Below are 23,120 nucleotides of genomic sequence, written 5' to 3'. Positions count from 1 at the left end.
AAAGATACATCATCACTGCAGCGCCAAAGTCAATGGGGTGCAGTGTTGTATGGACCCCACTGACTCTCAGTGAGAGTGAGTTAATGATGACAGATTTTTAATTTTTTGGTGAACTAACTCTTTACCTCTGTGTTACAAATCCTTCAGCCTGTTTCATTTGAAATATAAACCACTTTCTGTATTCAGCTCATCACACTGCAGAGCCCTGGCACTCAGGCACGGACATATCTTTGACAGGCCATGCACATCATAAAAGAGCGCTAACAACAGGGAAATAAACCGGGACAGTGAATATATATGGAACATAAATAACATGATGTTGCAATGCCACCAGCAGGCGTTTGTCTCCTTTGACCTGTGGCGATCTGCAGTGTCAGTATATCACCCATGCATTTATAGAGGGAACAAATTATAGTTCCAGATCCCATTAAAATAGATGTCAGTGTGCATCCATTTTATTCCAAGCTTCAAAAGAGTAGATATGAAACATCCCCCACACGTCTCCATGGTTTTATTCTGATCTCAAATAATTTGAGATGTTAATGAAATGAATCACAGATGTTCTACTTTAGGCTAAGAATAAACCTCGTAGAGGATACATGCCTCGTTTTATCTATGAAAACCTTGGCTAAAGTTTTTCGGAAATTCTGGAGGAATCAGATTTTCACTGATGTTCCTCTTTCAAACGACGAGTGTCAAACAAAATATATGAATGTTTTCCAAGAGAGCGCCACAATTTTGCAATAAACGCTGGTGTTGACATTCAGTGTGGCTTTCCCGTCCCACACAGATACGTTTTTCATGCAACGCCTGAAGCGTCGAGAAACTCGGATCAACATTTTGGTTTGAGGTCAGTGTATGGGAATTAAAGACAGCTCTGGATTGTACCTTCAGCCTTAAATATCTTCTTCCCCGCCTCCCGTCTTCGCAGTTTGGGCTCAGAGCACAATCTATTTTCTCCTCCTCTGTTGTGAGGATGATAGACAGCAGCCTAGGGAGCCGTCTCGGCGTCTGCTCTCTCTTACTGTCAGGGAACATGACGCCCAGGTGACAGATGCTCAGAGAGGTGCTCACACTACTTTGAAGATAACGAACGTCAAAAGACGCTACCGCCCACAATCCCACGGAGGGAGCGCTTTTTAGATTCCTTACTTCCTCGACTACAGGAGATTTTCTGATATTTTGCATTAGCTTTGCCTTGCTGGTAAGGTGGGCAAAACTTTTGCCTACAAGTCAAACGACAGTGTTCAGGTATCAACACTTTGTCAATACAGCTGTTACCCACATACAACAATGGTTTCCCAGTTGATCGTTCCCAAAAGTGACAATTCTGTCATCATTTACTCAGACTCGTGGTGTTCCAAACCTACATGATTTTTCATTTTCTGTAAAACACAAAATAAGACATTTTGAATAATGTTTTTGTCCATACAATGAAAGTCAGTGGGGTCCAAAACAACATTAGACCTGTTGACTTTAAATGTTTGGCTAAACAAACCCAAAATATCTCCTTTTGTGTTCCCCAGAAGAAACAAAAGTCATGCCGGTTTGGAATTGCATGAGCTGCTCACGGAGTTTACGGATATCGAGGGACGTATTAGCCTTTTTCATTCGCTTAACAAAAAAAAAACATCAAGACAACTCAGCAGAACTGAGCCAGCAACCCCAGGACATTCATTTGCACTTTTATTCCAGAATCAAATGATTTGTGTGGGAGTTCTGGACTGTTTGCAGATAGGAAGCAAACAGGAACTTTTTGCCGGACTATATAGTTTTCTGAAATGCCTCTCAGTCTTGCTAATGAGCAAGCTTTAGGAGACTGTGTTTCATCCTCATTAATATGGGCAGTAGCTAGCTTGATTTCGTGAGAAAATGGTGTTGATGTAAGCCGTTGAGCGAACACCTGCCACAGGATGCTTTCCCCGACGCTTTTGTTTAATTGTGACTGATGACTCAATTTAGGCCTTAGCATCAAGAGACAAGTCTTGCTCAAGTGTCTGAATTATTCAGCCATGGAATCCTCCTGAATCAACACAACATAATAGTCATTATTTTCCTGGAATAAGCTGATTTTGTCACTATTATCTGTTGTACTTAAAAGTGTTAAATGGAGGGTAAGATGAACCCTAACTTTAAATCACCTGTTATTTTCTTTTTATACACAATCAATTAATGTGTCAAGATGACATTTGGTTACATCAACATTTGTGAGATTTATTCCATTTGTGATTAAATTTTCTTTTTTTCTCATTAGATAATTGCTATTTGCTGAATTAATTTTATGCTGGATAATGGGCAGGTTTTATTTGTATTTTTTTTTTGCTATAACTGCTAAATTAGCAAAAGTATCCATTTATTTCCCTTAAATAGTATATTGGATGATGCATCATAATCCTGTATATGCTAAACTCATCTGTAAATATGCTAATTTTATGTAAATAAGCTCATTATACAGAAGACACGAAGCCCACCGCAGTTTTCCTGATCCAATTAATGATGCGTTACTCCTGCCTGAGGAAACCAGGTGGTAAACTGAAGTGTTAACAATACATGTTCTTGCATATGTTCTTACATTTTCTATTGATCATGGTAATGATAAAAAAGTAAAAAGTAATTTATCAAAAAATGAAGTCGATTGCACTTTAAAGAGCCAATTCAGGTGTCTGGGATGCTGAACATCACAGTGATGTTGTACAGGAATTATGCTGTTCAAATTGCATTCAGCCTTCAATTTGGGCCATGTTGGCACCATTACTTGATGTGCATTTTTAAAACAACACAGACAGTGCATGCAAGTTCCTAATGTTTTGATTTGTCAAACACATCTGGGATTTTTTTATGTTTTCCAGAACAATCAAAGTGGAAGTGTATGACTGGGATCGTGATGGCAGGTAAGCTGATGACTGGCCTTTATTGTGAATAACAAAAGAGTTTTGTGTGGTGATATTTCACTGTAGTGAATCTGTGAATCTTCTCATCTTTTTAGCCATGATTTCATCGGTGAATTCACCACCAGCTACAGAGAGTTAGCCCGAGGTCAGAGCCAGTTCAATATATATGAGGTGAGATGTTGATCTCGTAATTCTACTAAATAATGATTTTTGTGTGGTGGTGGGTGCTCAAAAAAAACATGCATTTTCTCATAATATACGTTGTAGCATCAGCTCTTTTTCTCAGTGTCTGAAACGGTTTGATAATGGATATGGTCTCTCTAAACCAATGGTTTGGCCGAAAAACTGTAAGTTGTAAGACAAAACTGTGAAAGATGAGGCTATTAAATAGCAGTCCCAAACTAGTTTTTGTTTGGTGGCATTAGCCACCACAGTCATTTAAAAGTATAGAAAATAAGTGAAAATAAAGTAGCATTTTGGAAACTGAAGTTACCATGGTAAACACACAACACTAACATGAGCTGTTAATGAAATATATGGACACTGATCCTGATGAATAGAATGAACATTATACCTGCATGCAAATCCTTCCCAGCGAACATACAACGTACCAGTCACGTACTGTATTAGTACTTTTTGGTTATGACTTACTATTTGACAACACAACTACGATGTTGCATGTTCATAATTCCGCATTATGAGCACAGTATACATATATATATATATATATATATATATATATATATATATATATATATATATATATATACATACAGTTCACATGCCGTGTCTAAAAATGCTTGGAAAAAGGTTGGAAAACTTTTCAGACCCACTTTTGGGTCGCGACCCACCAGTTGAGAAAAACTGCTCTAAAACCCTCCTTTCCGAGAGTCTGCTCTGCTCTGATTGGTCAGATGGCCCAGTCTGTTTTGATTGGTCTACTCTGCTCTGATTGGTCAGATGGCCCAGTCTGTTGTGATTGGTCTACTCTGCTCTGATTGGTCAGATGGCTCAGTCTGTTGTGATTGGTCTACTCTTCTCTGATTGGTCAGATGTCCCAGTCTGTTTTGATTGGTCTACTCTGCTCTGATTGGTCAGATGGCCCAGTCTGTTGCTCTGATTGGTCAGATGGTCCAGTCTGTTTTGATTGGTCTACTCTGCTCTGATTGGTCAGATGGCCCAGTCTGTTGTGATTGGTTTACTCTGCTCTGATTGGTCAAATGGCTCAGTCTGTTGTGATTGGTCTACTCTTCTCTGATTGGTCAGATGGCTCAGTCTGTTGTGAGTGGTCTACTCTGCTCTGATTGGTCAGATGGCCCAGTCTGTTTTGATTGGTCTACTCTGCTCTGATTGGTCAGATGGCCCAGTCTGTTGTGATTGGTTTACTCTGCTCTGATTGGTCAGATGGCTCAGTCTGTTGTGATTGGTCTACTCTTCTCTGATTGGTCAGATGGCTCAGTCTGTTTGTTGCTCGATACACAGTGATACGAACAGTAACAATGGTTTTACCATACCGTTCAATTCCAGCTCGAGTCTCATCCTTCAGAACTGCCTCAAAATGGATTTGCAGTGCAGAAAACAGCATCTTCTCGACATGAACAACACGAACCAAACTCTTCCAGTCTCACATACAACTAGTGTTTGAAGGTCAAAGTAGACGTTGTTCATGGCAGCCAATGAAGACCATAGACTTTGCTACAAACCTACTAGGAAATGAGACTGGAGTTACTGACGACTCGTTTCAGCAGTTCAGAAGGTTCTTTCTTTTGGGAGACAGTAACTCTACTCAATAACAATAAACCTTTTACATTCACAAACAGCTATTACAGTACACACTACATGAAAGGTAGTATCTGAAAAAGCATAATAGGGGCACTTTGAAGGTCATTTTCTCAAAAACAAGTTTTATTAAAGCAACCATTTAAATCATTATATGTCAGCAAAAGATTGTATATCAAGAACTTTGTTAGAAAGATAATTATATAATTAGAAATGTGTTTCTGGGTCAAAACGACTCAAGATGTAAGTTACATTTTCCTTCTATGTCAGCAGCAGATCATATGTCGAAAAAGTTGTTAGAAAGATAATAACTATATCACTTGAAAGCAGACTTTCCTTTTTTTTATTCAATGCATAAAACTCAAAAAGTGTTTCTGGGTCAAAACGACTCAGAATGATGGAGCAAGTCAAATATTCAAAGCCATATGGATGCTTTAATTTTTCAGCTAACACATAAAAGTCCCTTCGAATATTTTCATTCTTAATTTAAAATTGATTCCTCAATCTGAAAGACACAGTAAAAATGTTCAATGCACGAGTCCTATGTTTTTCTATTTCTATTTATTTTTCTAATTCTAATTTTGATTCTTTTTTATGGATATTTCATAATCCTTTCTATAGTTGCCAACCACCCCCATCCTCATTAAATGTTGCAGGGATCTAAAAGTCTTTGGTAAGCATGCAAATGGGAATTACTATGACAGTGTTCCTGGGATTCTGAATTATTACAGTGATTTACCATCCCCTTCCCAAAGGATCTGATATTGCAAGCATTCCCAGCACTCCTACCTTCTAACGTGCTGATGCCAACACATCATCAACACATTATTAAATATCTCATGGCAGACGAAGGGATTCAGGTGGCCTGTGGAAATGTTGTTGGGTTGATCAAACATTCATAGTGTCTCTTTGAGAGAAAGCGGTTTACGGTTGAGGCTTAACCAAAAGCGTCAAGTCTGTTTATTTACCTTGGAATGAGTTCTGATGTTTTGTATAGAGTAAGAATATTCCACAACACAAGAGGATGTTTTGCCTGAAGCATTTGTAGGAAACAATGTAATTACAGTGCAATAACACGTTTTATTACAGTACGTGGCCTTTTTATACATTAGAAAGTCTTCATATTTACATCTTACACATTTCTACCCTGTAATCTCTCAGGGTTTCGTGAACCTGAAGGAGTGATCGGTCAGAGCGAACATGTTCAAAAACTCTTTTCAAGTCCAGATCCTTGCATTGATCTCAGCACAAAGAGTCTATTTGAGCTATTGATTACTCTGTGTTGTGAAATGAATGGGGGCGAGCAGGGGTTGCTGGTCCTTTCTTCTGTACTTCACCCCTCACAGCTAAGAGGTTGCATGGATGGTCCCACTTTCATTTGTGTGCGTTCTAGCATCATTATCTTATTCTTCCTCGCTCTGCCTCTTTCCTTCTCTCTTCTATAGACAATAATCTTGACCAAGTCTATCTTTCCAGCTCCTTTTTGTCAATGCATTGCCCTGCACTCCTTCATGATTTCTAACAATCATAATACAAGTGGGATGCAATATACAGTAAGGAATCATTGTGATTACATAGATCTTAAATGTAAGTGTCAAATAAAAGTAAGAAGTAAAGCAACACTACTATTGTTGCTGATAGTTAGGGCAACACTACTGTCACCATTATGTTCTGTAAGTGTCATTATCATGGACTTAGTTTATTAAAATGATCTCGCTCTGTGAACGCATGCAGTCATATCTCATTCAAAAAGGTGCGTTTGTGCCATGTCGTTATTACCATAATTGCTTTCATTCTCATCATGTGTTCCATTGTTCAGTTTTCCCGCTCCTCATTAGTGTTCATTGGTTTCAGCTGTCTTCCATTAATTATCCTCGTTTGTGTTTGCTATATGAGTTGATCCCTCACATTCATTCTCTGTTCGGTCTACGTTGTATTTAGTGTGTGTTGCCCTTCCTGTATTATTAATATTACCGCCATTAAACTCCGTATTGGAATTATACTCAGCATCTTCGTCTACTTTCCTGCAACCACCCATGACAACTACACTGCAAAACTCTTCTTGATTTGTTTTTGCTATGGACATACGTTATATATAGCGCTCAAATTGTATTATGTATTATATTTTACTCATTATGTGCTTAATTTGATTGCTCAATTTCTTCTTAAAGAGATAGTTCACCTACATTTTTTCAATTCTGTCATCATTTATTCACCCTCATGTCGTTCCAAACCTGTATGACGTTCTTTATTCTGTGAAACACAAAATGAGATGTATTTTAAAGAATGTTTGGTAACACTTTCTATGAGGTCCATTTATACTTATTTATGAGTAAGTATTACTATAAATATATTTATAAAGACTCATTAAGACCTATACTGCATTATAAGAAGAGTTATGGTTACATTTATATATGCATGCTCATAATCCATTATACACTGATTAAGTATGAATTAATCAGTCGTATGGTTCCATGAATGTATTTATAAAGACGCAACCTGCATTGCTATAATGTTATTATAATTATAGTTACTTTATTATTAGGTCAAATAAGTGAATATAATGTTATTAATAGACATGTGTTCTAATAAATACTTAATGTAAGTGATAATAGTTACTTACCTCCATAAATGCATCATTGATGGCTTTAAGTAATGTGAAAACAAAGGATGCAATTTTGCTAAAGCAAATGTTAAGAAATTATGAAGATGTGCTAATTATACATTTTAAGTTGTTTATTTGTAAATGTAACTAGTGAACAATAATCAGAAAAAAAATATCAGAAATCATTAATACAAACAGTTGGAAAAAAAACTTTTGTTTTTATGTTGCATACTAGCAAAACACTGCAAAAATATTTTTAAAATATAATTTCTGCTATAAGCAATGTCATTAATATGGCTGAGGGATATAGATTTTAACAAAATACCATTCATGACCTCTAATGCAAACATTAGCCATTAAATACATAATTGATAACTAACTGGTACAGCAAACCAGTGTCTCTGGATCTATTTTATCATTTGACCATTTATAAATCAGTGTATAATGGATTATGAGCATGTACATTGAAAAAGCAGGCACATTACTTAATAAGTATTTATAAAAACAAATAAGATAAAAGTAACTATAACTGTTGTTATAATACAGTATAGATCTTAATGAGTCTTTATAAATATAGAATAATACTTATTTATAAATGGGGCTATAATTCATTATAAGCATGGGCTTCATAGAAAGTGATACCGAATGTTTCATTGTCAGTGGGGTCCAAAACAACACTGATACTGAGAAATCTTTCCAAATATCTTCTTTTTTAGTGCTGACAACTGGAGGATTCAATGTGAAGACTTTATTTTTTTGCGTTTTCCACATCTACCATCTGTGGGAGCTTATCTTTCTTTTCTTTTTTCTTTTTTTCAATGGCTCTTAGGTGGTGAATCCAAAGAAGAAGATGAAGAAGAAGAAATATGTCAATTCAGGCACGGTGAGTGGTGTCTTTCAGAGATTAGCTTACTAACATGTACTAACATACGCTCACACACACATGTATGCACACACAGACAGAGCCTTTAATTACGCCAGTTCAATTATGTGAAAAGCGAAGACATTCCCAGTAGTTTTCAAATGTCTTCCTGCATTAATGAGGATCCCTTTTAAACCCGTGCTAATTAAGACAAGAGCAAAAAACAGGAGAGCTTTGCTTTGTTTTCCTTCGACGGGTCTGTGGTGTTTAAGCGCTTGTGTGTTTGGCTCATTGTAATCAACATATAGTGGAGGTTGACGTATAAATGGGGAAAATAGCCCAGTCAAGACGCACGTATATTAAACCAAATGGCACACCGCTGTAAATATCTGAATATGTGTGTGTAAGAGAAAGGGAGTGTGGGTGGAGAGAGATCGTGGAAGTGAATATGAAAGCAGGAATTTGTAGCACAGCAGAGATAATTTGATATGAGCATCATGCTTTGATTGATGGCTGTGCCGGATTCGTCTTATTGCTCTATATTATGAGATCAGCCTGAGAACGTCTGACACACACATCGCCCGCATTCAATCACTGCCTTGTTCACACCACCTCAAACAAGGTGTATTAGGACAGTTTCTGACATGACAGAATGACATCATCTGCATATTTCTGTCGTGTGTGTTTTGTTGTAGATTCAGCTGTGTGTTTTGATGTGTTTTGGATGCAGGTGACACTGCTGTCCTTCTCAGTGGAGTCAGAGTCCACTTTCCTTGATTACATCAAAGGAGGGTGAGTAGAGAAGAATCACACCTATTACTGAATATTCAATCGCAGGGTGGGTCACATGACTTTACAATTACACATAGATTTCTTGCTGTTACAATGACTAATTATTTTAATATTATTTATATTCTATTATAGGATTTATTAATATTTTGTATTGCCTTTTATTTTTATATTTTCAGTTTTTATATTTTTATATTCTCATTAAAAATATTCATGGTTATTTATTTATTTTTAAACAATTTTATTTTACTTTAATGTATCTTTATTTCAGTTTTAGTTTGTTCTACTTTAAATGTTTCATCTAATATTTTTATTAGATTTTTTCAGCTTTATTTCAAACAAGCAAAAACAATTTAATTAGTTTTAGTTTGAATTAAAACTATATATACAAGGTAACACGATGTAACCTTAGCCTGGAAATCCAGACCTACATCTAAAAGATTAACGGTCTGGCATCGACTAATGAAAATAGGCCAGCTCGAGGGGCGGCACCAAGCATGCATTTGAAAATCTCACTGCACGCAATTGGATAACACTACGACCAATCACAACATCGCTTAGCTACCAGCGGAGCTCACTGGTAGATTAGACTCTTACCGTATCCGGTCGGCAAAACAGCAAAAACGCCCTTCTTGCAAAGGAACGATTCGAGCGCCGTCTTCTGTTCCTCTTTTAGATAAAAAGCCAAGTCTAACTCGTTCATTGTAGCGGCCAAAGCCGTTTCAAACAACTGGTGTTCATCCATAGCCATCTTGCAATGTTTACTAATGACTTCGACGTCACAGCGCTGTCGTCATCTTTAACTCGCCTCTGGCCCGCCTATATCAGATAACCCGATGTGATTGGTGCAGCTGGGATTCAAGGGCATATTTAATGAGCATCATTACTCGACGCCAGAGTAACTCGCTGAGCAAATTCAACTTGTGCTCTCACGAGAACTCTGGATTTCCAGGGTAATGTAACCTTGCTCTCACTCGAAATGTGTCCCCACACATTGAGTCCTTGAATTTGATGCTATTGGACCTGGAAAGTCCTTGAAAGGTCCTTGAATTTGATGCTATTGGACCTGGAAAGTCCTTGAAAGGTCCTTGAATTTGAAGTTAACCAAGGTGTGGGAACCCTGATAACTTTTTAATTAGGCTACACTTTTTGTTTTAGAAATGTATATTTGATAACCATAATAAATACACAATTTGATTTAAATCTAAAATACAAATATTTTATATTATTTAATTATTTTTTACTAAGCACACAATAATAAAAAATATGATGCTACATTCTTACTATGTAAATTTATTCTAAGTTCTTGATGTTGTTTAAAAAAAGAGATCACAGACCTAATGTGTCAACTACCAGTTATTCATGATAATTTAATGCTTTAAATTTAGAAGACAAGATCCTAAGATCACAGAGGCTGAACAGGCTTAAGCAAGGTTAAAACGTTTTTGTGCATCTTAGAAAAGATCATTTGAATTGAAGGGCTTGATCTGAGGACAGTGATCACTACACTGGAGTGTGCAGAGATTGGCTGTTCTCTTCAAATGTTTCACAAAAAAAGGACAGGGTCATCTCTTAGCATCACTCTGCTTGAAGCCCTCCAAGGCTGTTTGACTGAACACCACACGTTCCATCAAAATCAGATTTATATCTGAGATATGCCTCTCGACCTTGAAGATTGTGTGGTTAATATATCTGAGATTGTGGTGGGTTATTCTGAGCACTGGCTCAGATATGTTAGATATGTTATCGTTCACACAGCCAGAAATCTCACACTTTCTCAACTTTCAACCTTGAGTACATAGAGTTTCAGCAAAAGACCAATGTTAGCATAACTGCTGCTTGTTACATACAGCAAACATGTAATAGCTAATCTGGGGTACGTTTCCCAAAGTTCATTGAGTCTGTGTTTCCCAAAAACATCATTCCAACGACCAATCGCAAACAGCATCGCAAAGTTGTGTGTTTGGAACGACAGCTCTCGACCTGTGGTTAGAAGCAGTTTCTTGTTTGCATGACATGTGGACTCACTAAATCCTTATCTTGAGCAAAATAAGCAAGCTGACATTCAGTGCAATCTGTATCTTTTATTTAGAATACATACAAATGTCATTTACGTCTTTTAGTTTGTCAAGAGATTTTAAAGCACCGTTTTTGAAGAGTGCGCATGTGTGAACGTGCTCTAGTGCGTAAGAACGAGCCTATGATTGAATCTGGAAATAAAGCAAAATCCTCAGATGTCATGTCCGAAATTTATACCATAAATCTAGCATTAATTCGATCTCAAACAGATTCATTAAAAGAAGTTATTACTCCACCATGTGTGTGACAATACGGTTTTGGGGAAACAGTCGTAACTAGCCTGTTGATTTCTTCAACAATGTATCGTACTGTGGTAGTTAATCAGTGAGTGACGTCGTTGTTCGGGAAACACACCCTGCACGGTATGATTTCGTCAAGTAGGATATGTTCCTTTATCAATATTTTGTTGGTCCTAGAACAAACTTAGTTCTCTCATAGTTTCTAATCTGAACAACTAAATACCCCTGAAATTTTCATGAAGACATTTCAACCCATTATGTCTGTGTCATCATTTCTGTAATATGATATTACGATGGTTCTTGCATGTTTCATGACTCTTTCAAAGTGAAATGTCCAGTGAGTGGCGCTAAAAGTGTGTTCAGTTTTATCCGAAACAAATAAACGTGGACCTGGCAACGTTTTATTTCAGTGTTTGTTGTAATGTACTAGTGTTCATTTCAGCTGCAACTTTGACTGACACTAGTGCACATTGTACTTTATAATGTTCTCCTTTCACACCATATGCCAAACGGTCTATGCATTGATTTTCCTTTTATTCACCCCAAAGAACTGTGAAAATTGACCATTTTTTTAGAGGGAAGTGCACACATTAAGATAGTATCCGACTGAAGTAATGTGTAGGTGTGGCCATCTTCTTCTGTCATCTGGATTCAAGAAATGTTTTGTTTCATGTTGATTGAATTAAGGGACCAGTAGATCTTCTCCTGGGGTTTTACTGTATAGAAGCCACTGCAGTCAGTAGTGAAAAATGACCGTGAGCTGACGAAGAGAGTGGGGCAGACGTTTTGAGGCTAATGTAAAGTGACATTTAGGTGAATCCCTGTCAGTTTCGACTGACTGCCCTGATAGAGTTAGAGGGTTTTCTGCCGCTGGGTTGTGTCAACAACGAGAGACCGCCTGCAGGTTCACGCTCACATGAAGACAATGCACTGAAATCTGGAGAAAACAACAGCGTGCGTGGGCGCAGTTGTGTGCGCATGTGTATTCATGGAGCTGCAGCATTGTGTTTCAGAGCGCACGCAGCATGTGGGATTGTTTAGTGCACTGACAGACCTTAAATTGATTAAGCCCTCACCTAAATGAAAACAGGAAATTGCCACTTAGAAGAAGAGCCCTCTGCATTATTGACAAATATTACTCCCTGAGTGACTGAGTCGAGAACAGCAATAGAGACGATGGGTGGAAGACGGGGAGAACTGAAGCACATCAGACCCGAGCTGCTGAGGAGAGAGCCAATCGAAGTCTAGGACCTCGCCATCACTCGATGAAATGACCAGACAGCACTCGGTCTGCTGAGGAAAATCTATTATAATCATGAAAATGTTCTGCACACTGCAAAAAATCTGTATTTTGCCATTATTTTGTATTAGAAAACGTTGGAACAATCTTAAAATTGAATTTTGATAAAGCAAAATTTTACAACATTTCAGCATTACAACAAACGCTGAAATAAAACGTTGCCATGTCCACGTTTATTTGTTTCGGATAAAACTGAACACACTTTTAGCGCCACTCACTGGACATTTCACTTTGAAAGAGTCATGAAACATGCAAGAAGTATCGTAATATACACACGCACAAATTCAAAAGTTTAGGGGCGGTATAAGATTTTTAAATGTTTTTAAAAGAAGTCCAAGAACAAGGCTGCATTATTTGATAAACAAATTGAACACAAAGGGAAGCATGACTATTTTCTATGCGAATATATTTTAAAATGTAATTTATTCCTATGATGGCAAAGCTGAATTTCCAGCATCATTACTCCAGATCCTTCAGAAATCATTCTAATATGATGATTTGATGCTCAAGAAACATTTCTGATTATTATCAATGTTGAAAACAGTCACGCTGCTCATTATTTGTGAGAACCGTAATCACATTTTTTTTCCCTAATGATTCTTGGATAAATAGAAAGGTCAAAAGAACAGCATTTATTTGAAATAGAAAATGTTTGTAACATTAAGAACATCTTTACTGTAATTTTCTATTAATTTAATGAATATGTACTATAATTCAGTAGAAATGTAAGCTTAAATCAAGAGAAAACAGTGTGCCAGTGAGGTAAGGTTTTTTTTTCTGATTCTCATATATATATGTATCTTGTTTATTTTTATTTACAGTATGATTTTTACTGGAAAACAGGACACACTGATTAAAAATGTTCTTTGAGTGCAGCCAAGCTTAAAAACATAAATATTTTAAAAACACAGTAACCTACGAATACAGTTTTTTTTTTTTTTTTGGCCCTTGCCAATGAAGAACGTATGCGCTATACTGAGCTCCGCCTTCATTGCAGTGAGTGTGTGTTCTGATTAAGTGCTGACCTTTACCTGCATGGAAGTACTTATGGCTGAGTGGCAGATAACCTGTTATAATGTGCTCCGAGTCTCCAGCCAGCTTGTCCATCCCACGTATAGGACCAGCTTTGACATTTCTGTTAAGGCGGATGAGATTGTGCTGCCGGGGTGAAAGTCTGTTCTTTCTGATGCTGAGAGTGACGTCTAGATGAATGTGTAAATATGTGCTGTATGCTTTTGTTTCAGTTAAAAAATAAACACAACAATAATGACAGTGGTGAGAAAACAGTAGTGAAGAAAGCATCTGATCATAGCAATGTGGATATGTTTGCACACACTGAAAAAGTAACATTTTTCTTTTACATATTGAATACAGTAAAATCTGCTTAAAGTACAATTAACAAAGAAAATAAGTAACTTTAACCTTGCCAGTTAAAGTTTGTTGAGTAATTTATACTTAGTTGAAGTTTACTTTGCAAAACTCTGTTTCAAGTAATTTTTTCTTAAACAATATAACACTGAATTAAACCACGCTTTTAAAGTGTGTGATTTACTTAGAACATCTAAGTAAATAATACAGTAGATATATCATATCTGCATAATAGAAGCAATGTGGTACCCACCCGAACATCGAGACCACAATACAAAATAACAGTAACATTCGTTAGATCATTTTTTAGTATGATTGTGTCATTTTGAGTCACAAAAACAAGTTACTAAACCTAACAAAGGCAACGAAAAAACAGTGTAAATCCAGCTGGGAAACTGTAAAAAATGCAACCGTATTAATTATTTAGTGCATGATGGGAACACCAGTATCAGAAAGTTGAGTAAGTTTAACTTAATTTTATAACGTTAATATTTACACTTTAAATTCTACAAGCTTAAACTGAGTACTAATAGAATTTACTTAGTTTTTAAATCCTTGCCTGAACTAACTTCAGGTAGAAATTACATTTATTTTTCCATAAAGTTTGGTTTGGCAAGGCATTTCAAACTCTCGAAACGAACACCAAACGAACGTTTTTGCCTGATTTTGTTCAAAAAGACATCACACTAGTTCGTTCTTTGATTTAGCTTGATGTCCCAAGTGGAAAAGTAAATACACTCAAAGGTATACATTTATTTTGTGATAAGTATACTACAAATACATTTACATATTTACGTGCTTAATAAAATACCGTGCAATTGTACTTTCGGTATACTAAACTGGTATGCTTAAAATCTGCTAAATTGAAAGCTAATTTTGTACTTAATGCACTTTAATTGTGCGAAAATAGTGCTGAAGTCCAACTAAAAATATACTTAAGTATTTATGATTGAGCTAAAGTGGAACTATTGCAAGTATACTTTAGGTACACTTTAAATATCTTGCATTTAAATACTGATATTATACAAAGATCATACAATCCTTATTAATAGTGATATTAAAACACATTTTAGGCATGATATTAAGATATGTGCAATAAAGAAATACTCCAAATAAAGTTTAATTATAATTTTATATCATTAAGTTTTAAGTGAAATGTCAATGGATTTGAAGTATACTTAGTATGAAATAAATGTATTTTAAATAGATTTTGGTATAGTTTTTTTTTAACTGGGGATATATCGGGCCTTAATGGATAATACTATGTATGGACAGCATTATCTGTGCTGTGCGGTCCAGCCTCTTCCATTAGATGAAGGTGTTTTCATGTGTGTGTTTTTATGCAGGGCTTCCCTGCCTCCCACAGCACTGCACCTGACAAATGAGAGGGAGACACATAGTGACATGCACGTCTCCGAAAATCGATTCGTCTTGTCCTTCTGTTTACCCCATCCCAAGAGACTCTGCTGCACTGCATTACACTAACCCCTAATGTAGGGGATCCTTTTTACAGCCTATTAGGTTTCTGTGCCGTGGAAATGCCCCAGTGCCACAGGCTGAAACGGCTGGCAGAACAACAGCACTGCTCAAACTAGCTCAGGATTTGCTCTGATTTGGAATGGCACATTCAAGAAAGAACAAGAGGAAATCAAAATGAAAATTCATTTTGTTTCATTTTCTTCATAAATGTATAATTAAACAGTTTTAATCAAAGATAAATTCGATAACGTGATCCTCAGGAATTGCTTTAGTTTAGAAGATCTTATTTTCTAATCACGGCTTCGGTCACCTTGATTCCCAAACTGTTTTTTGACGCATACGCTGGCACCCGAGAGTAAACTGCTTTTAATGAATTAATAAAGAGGATAATTACTCTCCAGACTACACAGGGGCATGAGTCATGTATTAGCCTGGGATTCTAAAGGTTAATGTAATTTTCTCTGCTTTCCATTATGTTTTATCAATTTATTTTTCTTCCGACCGACTGAATCCCTAATGGGCCACTGACTTTTTCGGGAGAGCGGTTGAATGCTGTCTGATATCTTGCTGTTGGCAAGCTATTATTATTATACAATTATTATTTTTATTTCCTTTTTAAGTGCTCTGTCATTTTAATTACTTGGCCTTAAACATATCTATGATATGCTAATGTTGCAGTATGTTAATATACAGCAGGGGATTTTATAAAACAAATTTTACAATTATAGTGTAAGAATTCCACTGAAGGCGAGCTTGATAGAACCCAAGTGCAGTATTTATTAACTTCCAACGTGAACATATACAAAATAAACGACTTGACTTGACTTGACTTGACTTGACTTGACTTGACACGACTTGACTTGACACGACTTGACTTGACACGACGCGACACGACACGACACGACACGACTTGACACGATTTGACTTGACACGACACGACGCGACTTGACACGACTTGACTTGACACGACTTGACTTGACACGACTTGACACGATTTGACTTGACTTGACTTGACTTGACACGACTTGACACGATTTGACACGATTTGACTTGACACGATTTGACTTGACTTGACTTGACACGATTTGACTTGACACGATTTGACTTGACACGATTTGACTTGACACGATTTGACTTGACTTGACTTGACTTGACTTGACTTGACTTGACTTGACTTGACACGATTTGACTTGACTTGACACGACACGACTTGACACGACACGACTTGACACGACACGACTTGACACGACACGACTTGACTTGACTTGACACGACTTGACTTGACACGACTTGACACGATTTGACTTGACTTGACTTGACACGATTTGACTTGACACGACACGACTTGACACGACACGACTTGACACGACACAACACAACTTGACACGACACGACACGACACGACTTGACTTGACTTGACTTGACTTGACTTGACTTGACTTGACTTGACTTGACTTGACTTGACTTGACTTGACTTGACACGACTTGACTTGACTTGACACGACTTGACTTGACACGACTTGACACGATTTGACTTGACACGATTTGACTTGACTTGACACCAACAATGGTTACAGGGACAATACTAGATGTACAACATGTAACATGGCAAACATGAGGGCTTAAATACACAAGGACTGATGATGACTAAAGACACCTGTGAAAAATCAAGACAATAAACCACTAGGCTTGTTCAACTTGAACCGGCGCTGCACAGGCCGATCGTTTATGACATCAATGTACCGCGAGAGCGATTCAAAAGCATATGGAGCCGTCTGCTCTCTTATCGCTCTCGCGGTACTTTGATGTCATAAACGATCGGCCTGTGCAGCGCCGGTTCATGTCGAACAAGCCTAATGACAACATAACACATGAGACTTGGGAAGCACATGACATGATCACATGAGGACAAGGGAATCACATGACAAAGGAGAGCACATGTCAAACCAGGAAACATGAACATGAAACCAAAACTATACATTACAAATAGATTATGTCTGGTCAACTGGACATGCATTTATTAAACGATAAACCTTTAAAGTCCAACATGTTAGCCTCGGCTAATTACCGTAGCTCAAAGTTAACTCTCTATTCGCCGCATCTTCTGTCAGGAAGCATGTCATCCTTAAAGGTTCCTATGGGACTCATTTAGCTTACATGCCGCACATGGTGTGTTTGTGTCCGGTGGGAAGCCAGGGCTGAAGGAAACACTGTGTGAAGGGATCCAGGTGGATATGTGGAGACTGCATTACCCTGCTGTTGAGCACAGTAAAACTTGTAATGTGGGCTCAAAGTAATGGCTCTTCCCGTTTATCCCAATTAGAGCATGCAGCTGGGGTTGACTACACACATCAGCCTCATTCACACACCACACACAGACATGTGTACCTGTCTCTACAGAAGATACTAAATCACTGCAGAGAGCATTTTTGCTTACTCTTGTTGTTTTCTCATTTCTGTTTCTGTTTCTTTTCCCAGGACCCAGATCAATTTCACAGTGGCCATTGATTTCACCGCCTCTAATGGTAAGCAATTAAGTGGAGAGAACGGTATGTGACCTCTTAAAAGGTTGGGCGATCCAAACCCAATCGTTGGCCTGCTTGTGTCGCTCAATACGCTCCCATTAGTGGTCAGTTTGCGGCCCCCTGTGCTGCGGGGCAGAACGGAGAGTCGTGGAAGGGTTCGAGTCGTGCTGAGAGGTGAACGGTTGAATAAAACTGTCTAAAATGGCCCAGCTACACGAGCCGGCGGTGAATGCGTTTCCCTGTTGTTTTCGAGACCGCACTTGCTGGGAGTGTATATGCAAATAATTACTGTTCATTCACAAGTGCTTCCAAACATCTTTGAATTATTTAGCAAATTAACTAGATTTGTTTAGAACAGTGTAGCGAGACGGTGGCTGCTTGAAGTGCAAGAGAGCTGAATTGTAAAGTTAGTTTAGTTACAGTGCAGCCGTCGCTCAACAACTGTTCGGATCCCAACTGTTCCAAGCCCTGAACAACATCAATAGCTTGACAACAGAATTGCAGCACTCAATTGTGTTTCTTAAATATACTTCATGACTTGCTACGGTGGACACAGTTGCTCTGTTACAAAACCTAATGAGCTGCATTGATGCCTACATAGGTCTTGCCTTCTAACACCATGAGTCAGCCAGATTGACTAACAGCTTGAGCCAGCGCAAACACTCTTTTGGATTTACTAAAGACACGCAGTGAAAAATCAACGCTGAAAATGCGTGGACAGGGTTATTTTTGCGGCTGAGCTTATTGCATATGCATTTGTAGGAGTTTCCCTTTCAGACGCAATATTTTTGGGAGGAGAATATTTAAATTAATCATGCAGTGTGATTTGCGCTAGTCAATTTACTGGTATTTGTGCCATTATTTAACACCCAAAAAACCTTAAACTAGACACCAATTTGCGCTGCTCTTGGTAGATTGCGTTGGTCATTATGGAAATGATTCGCTGCGTCTATGTTCTTTAATTTGCATGTCGTCAGTCGATCACGTGCAGAACTTTCCACTCCCATCTGTGCTTTTTTGGAATTGCGTAGTAATAGTAAATAGTAAATCTGGCCCCATGTCTTCACCATTATAATCAGTCTACCCTGAATGTGGTGCGACATCATTTAGTGTGGGGAAACGAGGAAGCAATTCCTACTGAAAGGGCAGATGCCATAGATTGTGCAGGGGGCGCAGAAAACTTAGCTACGCCAGTGAACAGGACAAGACAGCATCTTTACCATCAAGAACCCTCATAAGTGAAAGATTTGGAGTGCTTTATCTAAGCAGCATCTATTTAAGTGGCATTTGGGCATGCAAATAGTACTCTGCAAATGAGACATGATTCAGAATTGATAACACTAGAGTTTGACGTTAGTATGTTGCTAAGCTTACTGTGCGATACTCAAATAAGCATAAAAATACACAGAAAACAACAATATTGGATACAATTATACATTTTTAATTATTCTGGTAATTAAATGAACCTCTGGATGGAGCAGGCTGATAGGCCCTTTACATGTAATCTGCTAGCAATCACATCACTTACTACAATGCAAAAGCTTAGCCTCAACATTTTTGCTTGCTTAAAGGGTTAGTTCACCCAAAAATGTAAATTAGCCCATGATTTACTCACCCTCAAGCCTTTCTAGGTGTATATGACATTCTTCTTTCAGATGAATACAATCAGAGTTATATAAAAAAAATGTCCTGGCTCTTCCAAGCTTTATAATGGCAGTGAATGGCCATCAAAGTGCATCCATCCATGATAAAAGTAAATCCGTACAGTTCTGGTGGGTTAATAAAGGCCTTATGAAGCGAAGCGATGCGTTTGTATAAGAAAAATATCTGTATTTATCAACTAAAATAACTAGCTTCCGGCAGACGGCCTACACAAGTCGACTTACGCCACAACAGTAACACTTGATGCGATGTATGACGTATGATGTAGGAGTAACGTAAGCTTTGACTCCTCTGGCGGTTCAAACAAACAGAGCTGGGCGACAAACTCAAGCTCCTCCGACATTTCTCTTTAAAAATTGTCGTTTTTGACTTCTAATTCATGACTGGTGTTTTGTTTTGCTCGATCCTCTGCGCTTCCACGTTCGTCATTACATTGTGCGTCAGGTCAAGTTTAACTCTTTCGCCATAAATCGATGCATACGGTCATCTGCCGGAAGCTAGTTATTTTAGTTGATAAAGTTATAAATATGGATATTTTTCTTACACAAACGCATCGCTTCACTTCATGAGGCCTTTACTAACCCCCTGGAGTCGTGTGGATTTACTTTTATCATGGATGGATGCACTTTTTTGGGCTTCAAAATCTCATCCTCCATTCACTGCCATTATAAATCTTGGAAGAGCCAGGACATTTTTTAATATAACTCCGACTGTATTCGTCTGAAAGAAAAAGGTCATACACCTGAATGCATGAGGATGAGTAAATCATGGGGTAATTTTCATTTTTGGGTGAACTATCCCTTTAACATTTACATAGTATTGTTCAGTGTTCGCTGTAAGGAGGTATGAAAACCTCCACCTCCCTCAGCTCCACCTGTCTAGATCTGCAATGGGATTTATATATACCTATTGCTATTATACAGCAGCAGCACGCCTTAAATGCTCACAGCAACATGTCTGTGTGTATATTGGCAGTAGCAAGTCTATTCTTGCTCTGCAAATCTAGTCCAAATACAATTAACATTGTCATAATCATTAACATACCTAAACTAGTTGTCATGATTAAACTGTTTAACAATAGCTTTAATTATTTAATGAAATATATAAGCTTATTTACTATCATCATTTCCATTGCCTTATCAGCCATCCTGAATTTATGTATTTTGTTTTTATTTTTATTTTAGCTGACAAGTTTTGTAACAAATGTGTTGACATTTGAATATGAAGAGTATTATGATTTTTTTTTTACACACTTGAAAAATGCTCTCAATTTGTTTGTAGTACTAAATATCTTTTTGTTTGCTATTTAATTTCCAGGTAACCCATCCCAGTCCACGTCTCTCCATTACATGAACCCCTACCAGATGAACGCCTACGCCCTGGCTCTGAAGGCAGTGGGAGAAATCATCCAGGACTACGACAGTGACAAGATGTTCCCTGCACTGGGGTTTGGAGCCAAGCTGCCCCCCGACGGACGGGTGTCTCATGAGTTCCCCCTAGTGAGTGAGCTTCCTTTTGTCCCAAACTCCCTGTGATTTGTCTAAAAAAAGTTTTTTTTTGATGCAAGACTCTCAATGTCTTTCTGTTTTTCTCACTTTCTCGGTTGTAAACTTGAGAGCGCGAGATGCTGTTGTGCTAGTGCTTTCAAAGCGGTTCAATGTTGCTGAGACAAGACTGTGTGGGAGACGTCTATAATTGGCAACGTCTGCTGTCATATTGATTGACACAATCCATGTTTTCTCTCCTCAGCATTGTTTTCTGTTGATCTGCTGTTGGCTTAAATGAAGGCACACACGTGAACCATTGATTCCTGTCTTTCAGAATGGAAATATCGAAAATCCCTACTGTAATGGTATTGAGGGGATATTGGAGGCGTACCATCAGAGTCTAAAGACCGTCCAGCTATACGGACCTACTAACTTTGCTCCTGTTGTAAATCACGTGGCCAGGTAAGTTTCTCCAAAATCCTTGAAAATACACAATCATTTTTAATATCAGCTTATATTGTCAGTGTGTTCATGAACCTTTTTTTTGGGTAACTAAAAGTAAGTTATTATTGGTTTGATGCCAGGTTCAAAAGACCAGACCTTTTTTTTTTTTAGCTTTAATCTTCTTTTTTCAGTTTAGCATAAGTTTTAGTAATTTTGTTATGTGATTTTGTCTTTTTTTGTTCTAAAATCTAGTTTTAAAATCTATTGAAATACCTTTCTAAAAATAGCTTTCATTTATTTTGATTTGTTTTTAGTTTTAGTTTGATTTATTTCAGTTAATTCCATGGCAACATTTCAAATTTTTGTTTGAGTTTTTCAAGTTTGTTTTATTTATCTAATATTTATAATATATCGAGTTGGGACTCGAACTCTGGTCAGCTGAAGGTCAGCTGTGCCATGTCAGACCACTTCTCATAAGACCCGCTAGTCCTGAATATGTGGTTACTGTCTTGAGTAAAAGCATGTAAACACAGCACAAATTGATATTTATTTAGCACTCCTCCACTAGCTAACCTTGGCTTTGACCGCTCTTGTGTCATTTCAAAATTCAAAAGCGATTCCGGTTGTTTTTGTTGCCATGTAAAATGTCAGCCTGTTTGCACTTTGCATACAAATGAAAGATCGCCCAGATTTAGTGGAATGCAATGCAAATGTTATTTACTGCATGAATAGCGAAATTGATCTTGGTTTAGATTTTCAAGTGCATGGCATATATGAACAACAGACACATCATGAATCAGAATAAGAAAAACTGTTTGCCTGTGCACTTTCTCTACGGATCATATCCTTGAAGACACTTGAGATGATTTCCTCGGCTTCAGCTTGCATGTCTCTCTGATATCCTCTAAACGACGGTTGTGTCTGTCCACGAAAGCCAAACTCTCGGGTTTGAGCCCATACGCTGCTTGTGTTAGCCCAAAAACTGACAAAAGAAAGTTGCTGACATGGAGCAAGCTTGTTATCCCATTGTAAAGCTCACAGCATAGGTGTCATAACAGAATGACTCAGTACTGACTGCAGCTATTTTTTAATCATTATTTGAAAGGATAGTGGGTGTGTTTCCAGAAAAAGCAGACAAAGTAATTGTCTGAAGACATCTCCACCCCCTCCCTCGTGTCATAGCATCACACAACCAAATCATTTTCCATCTGATTACACCGCATCCACTGTGGTAATTAAAAATGCCATCTTCCGCAGATTTGAATTAGACTTTCTAATTTGAAGCATGATACACCTCCTCAGGCTCTAGCTCAGAACTGGCGGAGGCAAAGGTTTATTTAAACAAACAAAGCAGAACATGGTGAAATGAGTTTGCGAAAACCAGGAAAAGGAGAATGTAGCAGAAAGAAAAATGAGCAGTCTTAAAGTGTGTATTGTTGTTTTTTCTTGTCTCTGAAGTTACGCAGCTGCTGTCCAGGACGGCTCGCAATATTTCGTGCTCCTCATCATCACAGACGGGGTCATATCAGATATGTCACAGACCAAAGAGGCCATCGTAAATGTGAGTATGACCACTAAAAGAGGACAAGTGTCCCAACAGGATGGGTTGGA

At 37.8% G+C, this 23,120-nt stretch overlaps 1 protein-coding gene across 2 annotated transcripts in view; it reads left to right on the top strand.

The window, feature by feature from the left end:
- cpne5b (copine Vb) overlaps window positions 1-23,120 on the top strand; it is a 177,392-nt gene that overhangs the window by 122,910 nt on the left and 31,362 nt on the right. For both annotated transcript variants that reach the window (XM_084101389.1, XM_084101388.1), the window contains 8 exons: window positions 2,850-2,891; window positions 2,987-3,062; window positions 8,105-8,158; window positions 8,868-8,929; window positions 17,870-17,916; window positions 20,896-21,077; window positions 21,400-21,527; window positions 22,968-23,070. In XM_084101389.1, the coding sequence (XP_083957515.1) occupies window positions 2,850-2,891; window positions 2,987-3,062; window positions 8,105-8,158; window positions 8,868-8,929; window positions 17,870-17,916; window positions 20,896-21,077; window positions 21,400-21,527; window positions 22,968-23,070 (694 nt within the window). The remainder of the gene's footprint in view (window positions 1-2,849; window positions 2,892-2,986; window positions 3,063-8,104; window positions 8,159-8,867; window positions 8,930-17,869; window positions 17,917-20,895; window positions 21,078-21,399; window positions 21,528-22,967; window positions 23,071-23,120) is intronic.

The sequence above is a fragment of the Abramis brama genome, assembly GCF_963993115.1.
Source record: "Abramis brama genome assembly, chromosome: 23".
Classification (NCBI taxonomy): Eukaryota; Metazoa; Chordata; class Actinopteri; order Cypriniformes; family Leuciscidae; genus Abramis; species Abramis brama.
This window is presented reverse-complemented; position numbering and strand designations above follow the sequence as displayed.